This window comes from Microcebus murinus, chromosome 4 (assembly GCF_040939455.1).
Source record: "Microcebus murinus isolate Inina chromosome 4, M.murinus_Inina_mat1.0, whole genome shotgun sequence".
In the NCBI taxonomy this organism is placed as follows: domain Eukaryota; kingdom Metazoa; phylum Chordata; class Mammalia; order Primates; family Cheirogaleidae; genus Microcebus; species Microcebus murinus.
In genome coordinates this window covers 54546986-54560938 of record NC_134107.1, presented here as the reverse complement: position 1 = coordinate 54560938, position 13953 = coordinate 54546986, and the positions used below count along the sequence as shown (strand labels likewise).

Sequence of the window (13953 nt, the reverse complement as noted above, 5' to 3'; positions counted from 1 at the left end):
GTTTAAGAAAGTTTCACTTGCAGATGTTCACTCCTTACTCCTGTTAGGAAATGCTCTTTCTCTAAGAAATCCCAGGTGTTCACTTTCTCTGAGACTAAATGTCAAAACACAATCACATTTGATAACTAGTTTAGAATGATAGGATACATGCCCCAATCCAAAGTGGCATTAAGGAAAACAACTGTGCTGACCAAAACCAACCCAAATCTAAGGACTGGAAACATTAAACCATGAATTTACTATCCCAGGTAGACTGAGCATTTGAATAGTTCTCATTTTCCAGAAATCACAGGGGAAGGATTAAAAAAAATCCAGTTTATAAACACTCACATAAGGAATTTTATCTATTGTGCAAACACAGGGCCATCTGGCTCCCCAGAAGGTTCTTGGCCCCATTAAGATTGACCATTTTACAACTCTTAGCTCCAGTTCTTATCAGAGATTAAAAGAGCTCCAAAGATCTGTAATCTTGGGCACCAATACGGGCTGTAGATCCTTCAGATTCAGTTAAATCCCTGGTGTTTGAGCTGTGTGGGAGCTGTGGACTCTTGCTTCCTGGGCGAGGTCCTGCTGTAGTCCCTGCAGCAGCTGATTTAGGAGTGTAAGGTTGCTATCTCTGCGAGGCAGAGGAAGGGGTGGGAGGCAGTTCCCTTTATACTCGATCACTGCCATCTTGGCTCGGTCCTGCTCATTCCGATTTGGGATCTGCAGCATTCTTGTGTAGCCCCCATTCTGACCTTGGTACCGAGGAGCCAGTACTTGAAACAGCTTTGGGATCAAGTCCTTCTCCTAGAGGGAGAGAATTATCCAAGAGACAGCAGAGTCAAGCGCAAGTGCAGAGGCATTTAACTTTCAACCACTCCCAAAGGTAAGATCCACACACATGTACACAGACCTTCCCCAGTCCCCAATCTGGTGGAGTCAAAGTTACATAAAGGGGTCATTTACAGGCAGTTGTGCAGAGGCATATTCACATATAGTTCAAATAATTTAAGATTACGTTTGTAGTTTAGTTCCTAACACTGGTCATAAGTGAGCAACCTAGCTTAATTCCACCCAGTTTCCCTCCTCCAACAACCCCGTCCTCCAGAGGGAGCAAAGGGTGTGATTTGGAAGGCAGAGAGACCACTCACCGTGAGCCAGAAGTCAGCCATGCGCATGGCTCGTTCGTTGGTGTCTCCCAGCTTCCCATAGTCGATGAGCTGTGAGGACAAAATACCGAGGATCCAACCCGAGCAAGAAGCAGGGCGCCAATCTAATTTCTCTAATGCTGGACGGCAATTCATTCACTTAATCTAAGCCCTCTCTTACTCCGCAGCCCTAACCAGTCTTCCACTTGAGGTGCCGGAGGAGTGGACTCAGCTCGGGGTACTAAGGGATTCAGACTTGGGGAAGAGTTTACTAGTGCGGTCCCACTCCCTTTCCACAGGCAGCGGGACCCCGCCCCCTCAGGCCAGACCCCCGCGGTGACAAGAGGGCCCCGCTCCTCACCTTCTCGGCGTAGCCCCTCATCTCGTCCACGCGCGCCCATGACGCCTCGATGCGTTCGTGCCGCACCAGTCCCGTGAGCAAGTTCCGCAACAGGTGGATGCGGGACTCGGGACCAAGGCCCATACGGCGAAAGACGCGGCCATGAGAGATGGCGCAGGCGACCGACAGCCGCATGTTTGCAGCTTCTGCCCGCCCCTTGGAGGCCGGAACTGGAAACTCGGGAGGAGGGACCGGGCGGAGCCAATTTCGGAGGACGCATGCGCTGTAGGCCGGTGCGTGGTGGACGTGTTTGCGCAGGAGCATCGGAGCCTGCCTCGTTGGCAATCTAGGGAGGGCGGAGAACAGATGTGTTGACCTTTTGTAGAGGCGGCAAGCTGGGCCGGCTTAAGGCGCCACGAGCGCTGTGACTGGCCGGAGAACGAGGCGCCCCCTAGTGTGGGATAAGCGGGCTGTCGGGTTTCTCCTGTGCTGTGTCAGGCGACTTGTAGCGTTTAGGGCTATGGGAATGTGCGCCGCAGAGCCTGCTGGGAAAGTGAGTCTCTGTGGGGAAAGGCGCCGGAGGGGTCGGGGTCCTGCAGGCTGACCGCCCTGCGCGGCCGGAGCAGTGGCTGGCTGGCGTGGCGGGCGCCTGCGCGCATCAGTCTTAACAGTGATTTTCAGTAGTGGTGGTGAAATGAATAATAACTATGGCCAGAAAGGAAACCCAGATAGTGAAAACTTTCTTTTGAAGTAATCATTCCAGTTAAAGAAAAAATGACAGCGCTAAAAGGAAAACTAATGGATTAATAGTCTTAAATTGCATCAGTGTATTTATTTATTTTTATTATTTATTTATTTTTCCAGCATATTATGGGGTACAAATGTTAAGGTTACCTATATTGTCCTTCCCCCTCCCCCTTCGAGTCAGAGCTTCAAGCGCGTCCATCCCCCAGTTTGTGCGCATCGCATTCATTATGTTTGTATATACCCATCCCCTGCATAGGTTTATTTATTTTGAAAAAAAGGGAAAACGTACCTACACATTTATATGTTAAAGTAATGAACAATGGCATTATATTTTGTTGTTGAGCCTTAATGCCTGCAAATTTACAACGACTGTCAAAATTGGTCCTTGTTAGTAGTTGAATTATATCCCCTCCCAGCCAAAAGCTATATCCAGTCCTAACCTGGAGTAACCTGTGGCCTAATTCGGAAATAGGGTCATTGCAGATGTAATTAGTTAAGATGGAGTCATATTGGAGTAGTTATTGGATGCCTAATCCAGAATGACTGGTGTCCTTATAAAAAAAATGAGTGTGAAGAGACACACAGGGTTAATGTCATGTGACCTTGAAAGCAGAGATGGGGTTTATGCAGTTGCAAGTTAGTGAATGAACACCAAAGATTGCTGGGAAACACCTGCAGCTAAGAGAAAGGCATAGAACATATTGTTTTCCAGATCCCTCAGACAGCATGACCCTGTTGCTGACACATTGATTCCTTACTTCTCAGTTCCTGAGCCTTGAGACAATAAATTTCTATTGTTTTAAGTATCACAGTTTGTAATACTTTGTTATGGCATCCTTAGGAAATTAATTCACTCCTCACATGTTCATGTTCAGTGGACATGAACATGTGAGGAGTGAATTAATATAGATTTGTCACTCTGTCTTAGCTTATAGGTAGCCGAAGAACAATTCTTTGTTAATTTTAATTTTGAAAAGTTTCTTCTTATGAAGCAACAGATATACAAATAGGAAAAGTATTAAACATATGATTATGTTGGCAGAGATTTATACAAATCACACTTCACAGTAAATTATAGAAATTATAATACCATCTCTGTCTTGTTTCTTTGGGAATAATTCTTGCAGCTTTCAATTGTCTTCCCAATTGAAAAATTTCACTAAGATATCTTTACCAGAAAATTCATCATAAATTTCTATTGCTAAAAACTTGTGAAGATCTTCTTCTGCAAAAGTCAAGAGAAAATGAACATTGACAGTGACATTATTTGATCCATTGTTTTAGAAGGTGTGTCTACTTGGTGAAAACAATTGTAGCACAAACATTGTCTTTTTGACTTTCTCTGGCAATACAAGATCATCATCTCTTGTGTCTTCTGGCAGTCTTCAAAATTTGATTATTTTTGTATGCCAATTTCTTTACATTTTGTTTTTGTGCAGTTGCTGGCTTTCTCCACAATCTCTGTGGGCTGATATTCAAGGAACAATTCTAAACCTTGATGTTTTACTGATTTCTATGTTGCTCAGGCCTTATTCTGGCTGTTTGTGGATATTTCTGTATTCAATTGGCCACATCTGAAACTTCACATTAATTAAAAAAAAACTCATAAAAGAAAAATCCCATATGACTATGATTGTTTTAAATCTACTGTTCTAAAAGCAGGAATATATTGTACCACAGGGATTGGAGTCATGAAATGCACCTGAAGTGAACTTGAAAGATAATTAAACTCTTACGAATTTATGTGCAAAGTAATATGTGTGGCAGAGTTTGTGTAATTGGTAGTTCTCCAAGTTAACTTCTATGTAGAATTAAATATTTTTTAATGCATAAGTTTAAAAAAGTGATAAATTGAAGCCTACATAGATATTATTATAACTCAGCAGTAACTATAGCAATTGTTTAGGACTTAGATCAACAAAATAATTTTTGGTGAGGGTTATTGTATCACTAACTTTGTCTAGAATTATGTACACAGTGATAATTAAAATCAGACTGACTTTTTTTTTTTTTTTTTATAATTTTAAAATTCTTTACAGACAATTTACCCCCTATTCCTGCACCCAAGCCATGCTGCTCTTACTTCCCACTACTTGGTACCCATTGGCTCTGAGTATCCACTTGAGCCCCCAGGGAAGGTGCTCAGAATCTGAATATTCTGGTTGAGTCAGGACTGGGAGTAACTGATGAGAGTCCAGGTTGAGCCCTGAAGAAGTGTTGGTAGTGACATAGTCAGTCTGGCAGGAGTGAGGAAAGTGGTCCCAGTCAATATTTTGGGAGGCAGTTGAAAAAGAAAGATCCTAGCCTTTAGAATAATTTTTGTCCATAACTTCTTTTGGGAGAAGAGGATTAGATCTGCCCTCACCACTGCAGAGAACTGCTAAATGCCTGCATCCCTGCATCCTAGTCTGTGGAAGCCTCTATGAGCAGTGTTCTGGAAGCCAGTAGTGGGAGCTCTGCAAGTGTTCAATCAGGGATTTAGTGTTGATGGTAGCAAGAAACTGTTGCTTGAACCCTGAACCAACTTGTGGTTCTATCCCTAGAATCCTGAATGTATAGAAGTATCGTAGGGACTGGACACACACACACAAACACACACACACACACCCCACATACATTTTACTCCCTCTTACGTCAGGGTTTTCAACCATCTCTGAATCCAGTGTTTTGGGAGGGATAGGACAAAGACATAGCCTATCTCTAGTATCTAATGGAATGGTCCTCATATTAGACTCAGTTAAAAGTGAAGTTTTTTTTTTTTTTTTTTTACATCAGAGTCACTAGGATATTAAGTATAACAACAAGTTAAAACATTCCAAATGGAAACAAGAAACCTTGTAAACAACTGAATTTATGAAATAAGCTCCTGATCTATATGCAACTAAAGTTGAAGTGGTCTAGGGCACCAGAAGGACATGGAGTTTGGATAAAATCAGTATAACCCTCCATAATGATGTTTCATTCTGGAAATGGTGGCTAGCTGAGTCCAACTTGGCTTATTCATGTAGTGTTCTTTTCCCTTGCCTCATTTCCTTGTATTATTAGTGAGATGAACTGCCTGTGGCTAAAATTATAAGGTCCTTCAAGGTCAGAGAAGGACTCTGACTCATGCATCCCATCTACTCTTTCCTTACCTCCACCCCCATGCTAGCACTGCCCTTTTCTAAGTCTTTGAATACAAGTTTGGAAAAAGCAAAAAACAAAAGCAAAAAAACTTAAGAGAATTTTGATTTTTTTTGTGTGTATTTTTTTGATGATTTCACCACCTCTGCTTAGAACAATTATTTATACTCTATTTTCTCTTTCATTTGCTAGATATTTATTGAGAATTTATTGTGCGAGTAAGCATATCGCTTGTCAGCCAACTTTCATCATACCTCAATGCCAAATATCTCACTAGTTGTACCTCTGGGTGGTATGTCTCTTCTCTATGTCTTTTCACTCCTGGGTCTAATTTATTAAAAAGATCTCTCCAGCTCACTTCTTCCTATGAGCCTGAACTCAGACATGTGACTGACTGTACTGTTTCTAAAACATCTGATTTGCTTTTGCTTTGGGTCCTTTCTCTCACCTAGCTGATATTTTTCTTCAACAGTAGAAATTGTTTCTTTTCTTTATCCCCAACTTAATCTATTTTGAGCCAGATACAAATTGGACAACAGATACATCCAAGGAGACAATAGCTATAAACTGGATCCATTTGTGAGAAGCCTTGCTGATATTCTAGTCCAAGGTTTCTTAACCATTTTTTTTGTGCTTCTTAACCAAGACTGACCAATCCTAGTTTTCTGATGTTTTTAAATGCATTAAATAAAATGCAGAGGATTACAAAGGAAACCAATTATGTTGTTATTGAAATATTTTTTTAAAAATCTCCAAATTGCTGACATAATAATATCTGTTGTTTTGCTAATTCATTAAATAACAAGATCTAGTAGTGGGTTTAATAAATGCTATAATTTTTAAAAATAATGGTGAACATAATGATATTTTGAGGTATATACAACAATTCTAATATGATACAAACATATGGATGATTTCTGCTGGAGAAGAATTACTGCTACTAATACTATTGTGGTTTGCTGCTTACATACAAATCAAAGAAAATGTTACGTCTCAGCCACAGTTCAATGAAAATAAATGTATATTTTTTTCTATCCAAGTTCATGGACCTCCTGAATTATTCATTGACTCCTTGGGTGTCTGTGACCTCCAGGTTAAGAACACTTGAGTTATGGTGCAGGTGAGGAAACTGAGGAAAGCCCCTGTGGAAAAAGTGAAAAGAGGTTTGCAGTTTATCTCTTTCCAAGAGATCTTGCAGTTCATCTCTTTCCATTTGAATTTAAATGTAGCTCAGCTAATGAGTTTAAAGTCAGTACCTCTACCCTACCCATTTCTTTCATTTATTCAATAAGTACGTTGAAACTTACTATGCACCAAGCACTGGACTAGCCATTGGGCATTCACTGGACACTGTTCTTATAAGTTATACAACTCTAATGAGGAGTTAAACATTAACAGGTTTGTATAAGTAGGTTTATATATTTGGGGACAATATAGATTTTTGTGGGAATATATAGTAAAGGAAATTTAAGCTGTGTAGTTTAGTATCTCAAGAAAGGCTTCTCTGAGGAAGTGATGTCTAAGCTGAGACCTAAAGATAAATAGGAGCATGATCAGATTTGCACTTTAAATACAGTCTTGGGCTACATAATGATGTTTTGGTCAGTAACAGACCGCATGGACAAAGGTGGTCCCATAAAATTAAAATACTATATTTTTATGGTACCTTTTCTATGTTGAGATATGTTTAGATACACAAATACTTGCCGTTGTGTTATAGTTGCCTACAGCATTCAGTACAATAACATGTTCTACAGATTTGTAGCCTAGGAGGAATAGGCTATACCATAGAGCTTAGGTGTATAGTAGGCTATACCATCTAGGTTTATGTAAGTGCTCTCTATAATGTCTGCGCAATGACAAAATGATGCATGCATTTTGTCAGAACATTTGCATTTCTCAGAACATATCCTTGTCATTAAGTAATACATAACTATATCTCTTGAGCTTAAGCTGTGGAAAATGGGTGGAGGGAGCAAGAGTAGGGTCAGGGAAACCAGTTAAGAAAACATTTGCGGTAATACAGATAAAAAGATGGTGACTTAGAAGAGGTGGGCATTCATTTATTCATTTGACAAATATCGAATACTTGCAGGATCCCCATAGGAAACAGATGACACATTCAAATTATGTAAGATGTGGTTTGGATTTAGGAAAGCTAACAAAAACAATTGTGCAGAGCATTGGGGTAGCAAGGTTGGAGCCATTACCACCTTTAGGCCTGAAGCAGCAAGGAAGGGTGGGAAGCAATTCCTTGGGGAAGGGGAAGCTGGACAGGGTAGCTGTATGTAGCAGCAATGCGTGGGAAGGGAAGGAAGTGTGAGAAGTGCCCTGGGGGAATCAGAACTCACTCTCCTTTCTCCTTTGGATCATTTCTGGTACTTCCCTGTAGCCTCACTTATGCAGAAACCAGAAGGCGACGTAGCCCAGTTTCAGGACACAGAAGGATGGCAAGTATATATGGGGAGGCAAACAGAAAATATCTCACACAAACAATAAAAAAACCATACCAAGTCCCTACATTCATAGGGCTTATATTCTAGGAAAGCTATCTTCAAACTGAAGTATGCATACCCCTGGGGGTACACAATGACTTTCTAGGAGATACATTTGTATGGATAGTTTTACAGTAATTTATTCCAGGTCTTCAACTTCCATACACCTCTTTTCCAAAATTGATCTGTTTGGGAATATGTCTCTAGTAGAGATAGCATTTTTGTTCTTTCCTACCTCCCCTTTCCCACTGACCCCTTTCATATGTTAAGAAAGCAAGCCATTCATTTGTTCTGAATGAAAAGTCCAAGGGGTCAAACAAAGGAAAAAATAAAAATATTGATGTAAGAGAAGTGGAAGGGACCCTATGAAGTGCCTCTACTAATTCATGCCTCATTGAAGTTGTCAGAAATGAAAACCTTGTGTCCATGATACTGAAGTAAAGAGGTACCCCATGGAAGAAGAGGTTCCAAGCCCCTGGTGGATGGGCCAACCTTTAAGGGAATCTGAAAAGTCTTTGTTTAAAGAGAAGGGAAAAATGAAAATTTTTGCTAACCTTTGATTATTCATTTTGTCTATAAGATAGAGTGACAACTCCTTAGGATTTCTTCAGGCTATTGCCTCTTTTGTTGATCTGTCTTGCTGCTGGGTTTGTCATCTTAAATGTTTGGTGCAAGTATTTCTGTATATGATTGCTAAATTTATAGAACTCAGTCTCTCAGATCACCTACTGAGTGCAACTAATAGGTCTGCACACAGAGGTCCCATGTTTCTTCTCTTACCCAGCTCATTGTGTACAAGGCAATAGTCCATTTTACCTTGTCAGACCTCACTAGTTGTTGGTTACAGATTTTTTCCACCTGGTAATCTATTGTTGCAAATACAGTGCCAAAGCTTTACAGTGACATACATAAGTATAAGCCTTCCATCTAAAACATCGCCCCAGTTCAGCAGGAATTAGCACAATGATTATGTCACCCCTTTTCCCATAGATATAGAAGGGTAAAATTGACAGTGGGGAATAGGTAACAGAGAGAATGGGATGGAAAGGGGTAAAAATATTTTCTGTGTCTTCAAAAACCCCTCACCTTTTTGAGAACTAAAACCTACATCCCTGCCTCAGGCCAGTGGTCAGGAGGTGCAGGGACATGTCCTTTCTTCTTTGTGCCACAGGAAATGGCTCAGGGGAATTGCCCGGGTGGAGGTCACGAGATTGTCTTAGCCAAAGATGGGACTGTAGGATTGATCAGAACCTTTAAAAGCTCTGTACTTCTGCTCAAAAACAGGATGTTGGTATTCTGAGATGGGAGTCTGCCAACCTCCTCCTTTGCTGGCAGATGAATAAACTCCTCTTACTTTCTCCTTAAAAAGGAAAATAGGTATATGTGAAACCTTCTTTTCCATGCTTATTCTTTTAAGGGTTAAATGTGGCATTAGAAATGATATTTTTGTCTCTCCTGAATCTTGTGGAAACAAATAAAAAGAAATGATATTTTTGGCTCATGATAGAATATACTGAAATCAGATATATTGTAGTAAAGAGAGCAAGAAAATAGTAATTTTTCTTTGATGACTTCATCTCTTTTAACTCTTGAAAATTGTTAAAACAAAGAATTTTTCCTAAAAGAGAGTCCTATTAAGAAAATCATAGATTATTAGTAAGAAATATTGAAGGTGATACTGTCTAATTTCATCCACATGACAAATTAATGGCAACATCATGTACTCTTATCTATTTTAGAATTAGAATATTCAAGATTTATAAAAATGCTGGGAAATAAAATCTTTTACAATGTGTATCTTCTGTGCATTTTCATTAATTTCAGTAATGAGAAAAAGTTTAATGAATATTTTCATTCACTTAGGTCTCAGTTGCATATTTCATATTTCAAAAATTAAGAGAAAATGTTATGTTTATTCCAACAGTTTAATGTTGCATATAAGAGGAAAGGCAATATATATATTGTTGGAAGTAAGCTAGTCATAAACATTTATTTAGATGCAAGGGAAAAACATTTTCTTTTTTTAAAAAATACCAGCTTTATACAGGTAAACTTGCATACTATAAATTTCTTTCATTAGCTTTTGATAAAGGTTTGGGTCATGTAAATATAGATTCTTTTTAACCTTGGCTAAAGTCTTTACTTGTCACTTTCCACTAATTCTCTAGTCATTTATTCATTCCTACCATCTATTTAAGAGTTTTCTTAAGAAGATTAGTTTTACTTGATTAAGTTGTTAATAGTATAAACAATGTATTCAACAAAAATGATTAATACAGTTTTTAACCCTGTACTTCCAAGTGATCTGGTATCTTTTCTTTTTGCTGTTACTCCTCATGGAACCCAGTCACATTTTAGCATTGGGCATTTTATTCATCTAAAGATAAGTGAACTAATTTAAAAAATTTGCCCTATCCACATCTTTTGGAGTTGTATTTTAATACAAACTTTACTCTTTTTTTCTTTTTCCAGACACTCGCTCTGACTCCCAGGCTGGAGAGCAGTGGTGTGATCTTGGCTCACTGCAACCTCCTGGGCTCAAGCAGTCCTCCTGCCTCAGCCTGCCGAGTAGCTGGCATTACAAGATCCAGCTACCACACCCTGCTAAAAGTTTTACTCTTTGTGTTTAAGAATTATTTATCACAAGCTTGTGAAATTCGTTGTTTTTCTTAATTGTGTACTAAAAACTGGAATGATATCTGAACCCATAAGAAATCAGGTGAAATTTAAATTTCTAATTTATATACACGTTTTGTGGCAGAAGCCATGTTTACAGCAGTTATAACTGAGAAAAGGCTTGCATACAGAATATGTAAAGAACTCTTATAAAATCAATACAAAATGAAAAAAGGCAAAAGATTTGAGCAGACACTTTATCCAAATAGTCAATAAAGCATGAAAAATGCATAACTTTGTTATTAATTGGGGACCTGCATATCAGAGCTGTATTGACATAGTACTGTATACTCCAGCATGGCCAAAATTAAAAAGACTGATAAAACTAAGTGTTGGTGAGTATGAGAATTAACTGGAATTCTCATACATTGCTGATAAGGGCCTAAATTGGTATAGACACTTTTTAAAAACTGGTTGGTATTCTCTACTGGAGTTGCAAATGTGTATATGCTATAACCCAGCAATTCTACTCTTAGCAACGGCAATGTATGTTTATGGTAATGTTCATGGTGTTTGGTAACACCAAATACATATGCAAAAATGCTGGTAGAAATAATATTTAAAACACTCCCAAGCTGGAAACAACACAAATGTTCATAAACATAATGGAAAAATAAATGTGAGATGGTCATATAATGGAATACTATACAACAATAAAAATGAGCTAATATAGCTCCACATAGTAACTTGGATATATCTTAAAATATAGTGTAGAATGAAGGAATTCAGGCACAAAACATATATTGTATCCAACTGCCTGTTCAAAAACAGAACTAGTCCATGGTGTTAAACTGCCTTTGGGAAGTAGAGAGAGGGTAGAGTGGTGAGAAGGCAGAAGGAATAAGTTGTCCGGTGTTGGTAATGTTGTATACTTTGACCTAGGTGATCGTTACTGTAGTATGTTTGTTTTGTGATAGATTCATTGAGCTGTACATGTACAATCTCTGTAATTTTTTTTTTTTTAGTGTAACTGTTATATTTTGGTTTTAAAAAGTTAAAAAAAAGATTAGCTCATCTTTTATAGCTGTCTGACTCATTGAGAGTTATTCTTTCTTTCAGTGTGACACTGATAAATAAAGGACTGCCAAAATTGTCCACATCCTAATCCCCAGAACCTGTAAATATATTATCTTATATGGCAAAAAGGACTTTGTAAATGTGATAAATTATCAATTTCAGAAATGAGGACATTATCCAGGCAGGCCCAATGTACTTACAAGGGCCCAGTGTAATGACAAGAGTGAGGCAGTAGGGTCAGAGGTAGAATGGCACCACAAAAACCTTGACAGGCCATTGCTGGCTTTGAAGATGGAAAGGAGCCATCAGTCTAGGAATGCAGGCAGTTTCTAGAAGCAATAAATGGCAAAGAAATGGATTTCCCCTAGAGACTTTAGAAGGAATAAAGCCCTACCAGTACCTTTGTTTTTAGCCCCCTAAGATGTAATTTTGGATTTTGACCTCCAGATCTGTAAGATAAATCTGTTGTTTTAAGCCATCAAATTTGTATTAAGTTTTTATAGCAGGAATAGGAAAGTCACATACATAGTGGGTTATACATTGTGTCTGTCAGAGTGCCCAAAATAGGTACTTTGTGAATGTGTATCAAATGAATGGTCAAGCTTCCACAATGTCTGATTCATAATTATGATGAAGGAACTTTAGAAATAAATAAATGTGTTGCTGTCTGTGAGAATTCAAGACCAGTAGAATGTTGTGTGACCAGGCAGTTTTCTTCTAGTCTTTCTCCTGCTTATCTTCAAGCCTCAGTCTTTCCAGACCAAAGGCCTGGAGGTTAAGTGAACAAAGCATAGGCTTTGTACTCATCAGACAACAAAATTGGGGATGAAGATATCATGATTAGGGTTTCTCTTTAGTCCATCTGAGGCATTAATTTGTCCAGATGGGGTTAGAATTCTTTACAAAGGAAAAGTAGAAATAAGACTGAGGTAATGCTAGTCGTTTGACATCCCAAATGGATTATGCTATATATCAACTGTAGCAGCGGTCCCCAACCTTTTTGGCACCAGGGACCAGTTTCATGGAAGACAATTTTTCCATGGACTGGAGGCAGGGGGTGGTTTCAGACAAATTCTCCTAAGCACACAACCTAGATCTTGCACATGCACAGTTTACAGTAGGGTTTGTGTCCTATGAGATTCTAACGCCCTGCTTATCTGACAGGAGTCAGAGCCCAGGCAGTGATGCCAGCCTTGGGGAGCAGCTGTAAATACAAATGAAACTTTGCTCGCTTGCCTGCCGTTCACCTCCTGCTGTGTGGCCCCGTTCCTAATAGGCCATGGACCCGTACTGGTCCAGTCCGAGGGTTTGGGGACTGCAGAACTATAGAATTCACTCACAGAAACATAGCACATCATGGTTGGGTAGAGGGAGGCCCTGGGGCTTTACTTTACAAAGATGCCCTGAGATTTTATGTGGTGTGGATAGTCAATTGAAAGCAGGTGGGTAGGCCTGTAGCAGAGTGAATGGACTCAACCTTAAGGTGGTTAGACTGCTGGACCATTTGGTGGGGTGGAGGATGTGAAGCAAACTCAGTTCTCTGCAGCTAGCAGACTCAAATCGTTGGTACAGCATGAGCAACTGAGGAACATTGTCCTGACCAAAGGACAGACCCCATGTTAACTGACCAGTGCAGCAGTGGTGTCCTGCAGAACGCTCAACCAGATGGAGAAAGGACAGTGCTCCAGAGACCAGCAGATGGAGCTGACACAACATAAAACACCAGCCTGAGGCTAGAGTCCCTTCTCAGAGCCAGGATTACATAAAGCACATACTACATAATTACATAAAGCACATATTACACATTTTACACAATTTACACATTTTACACACATATTACACAATTACATAAAGCACACTCTTTCCACCAGACATTGAGGGGAGAAGCAAGGGAAGGATTGGGTCTCTGAGTGATCAAGCATTATTTTATCCAGTGGAGACTGAATACTTCTTAAAAGTATGTTTAAATTGTCAGATAAATAAAACTGTCAGATAAGTTCAACTAGATTGAACCCTTAGTTAATGTTTTTCTCCTGCTAACCAGTGGATGGGGATTTGGGAAGGATATCAGATTATAGATGAAAGTAAAGAGAGTAACCTGTTTCTGTACATCATCTACATTGCAGTGCAAGCCTTAGAATTCATCCCCAATTCCCTTCTGCGAAATCATTGAGATTTCTGTTTGGGCTAAGATTTTCAGAAGAGGAAAGAGAGCATCACAGAAGTGCACATCGACTTGCCTTTCTCTCTTCCTCTCTCCTCTCTTTCCTATCCCTGTCTCCTGATCTGTCTTTGATTTCGGGAAGTTGGATGGCATTTGAACTTGAATCCTTAGTCCTCTTTCTCCTATGTGATTCTCCCTTCTTTCTCTTTTGGAGAATACTCTTTAGGAAGGAAAGGTATAGTTAAATACCCCTATTCAGCA

General features: G+C 39.4%; 1 protein-coding gene across 1 annotated transcript; it reads right to left on the bottom strand.

Moving 5' to 3' along the window:
• Positions 1–235: 235 nt before the first annotated feature.
• Positions 236–1728, bottom strand: MRPL17 (mitochondrial ribosomal protein L17). The gene is made up of 3 exons (XM_012786511.2): positions 1492–1728; positions 1134–1202; positions 236–789 (listed from the first exon to the last, which is right to left on the bottom strand). The coding sequence occupies exons 1-3, from the start codon at positions 1663–1665 to the stop codon at positions 508–510; spliced, it is 525 nt and encodes a 174-aa protein (XP_012641965.1). The 5' UTR covers positions 1666–1728; the 3' UTR covers positions 236–507.
• Positions 1729–13953: the final 12225 nt, after the last annotated feature.

What these genes read in the sequence shown, in the direction of transcription:
- MRPL17 (XM_012786511.2), bottom strand. Translation starts at nt 1,665, where the DNA reads ATGCGGCTGTCGGTCGCCTGCGCCATCTCTCATGGCCGCGTCTTTCGC. An exon ending in TGAGGGGCTACGCCGAGAAG is followed by an intron (nt 1,203 to 1,491) that starts GTGAGGAGCGGG and finishes TTGTCCTCACAG; the next exon opens with CTCATCGACTATGGGAAGCT. An exon ending in TGGCTGACTTCTGGCTCACG is followed by an intron (nt 790 to 1,133) that starts GTGAGTGGTCTC and finishes CTCTCCCTCTAG; the next exon opens with GAGAAGGACTTGATCCCAAA.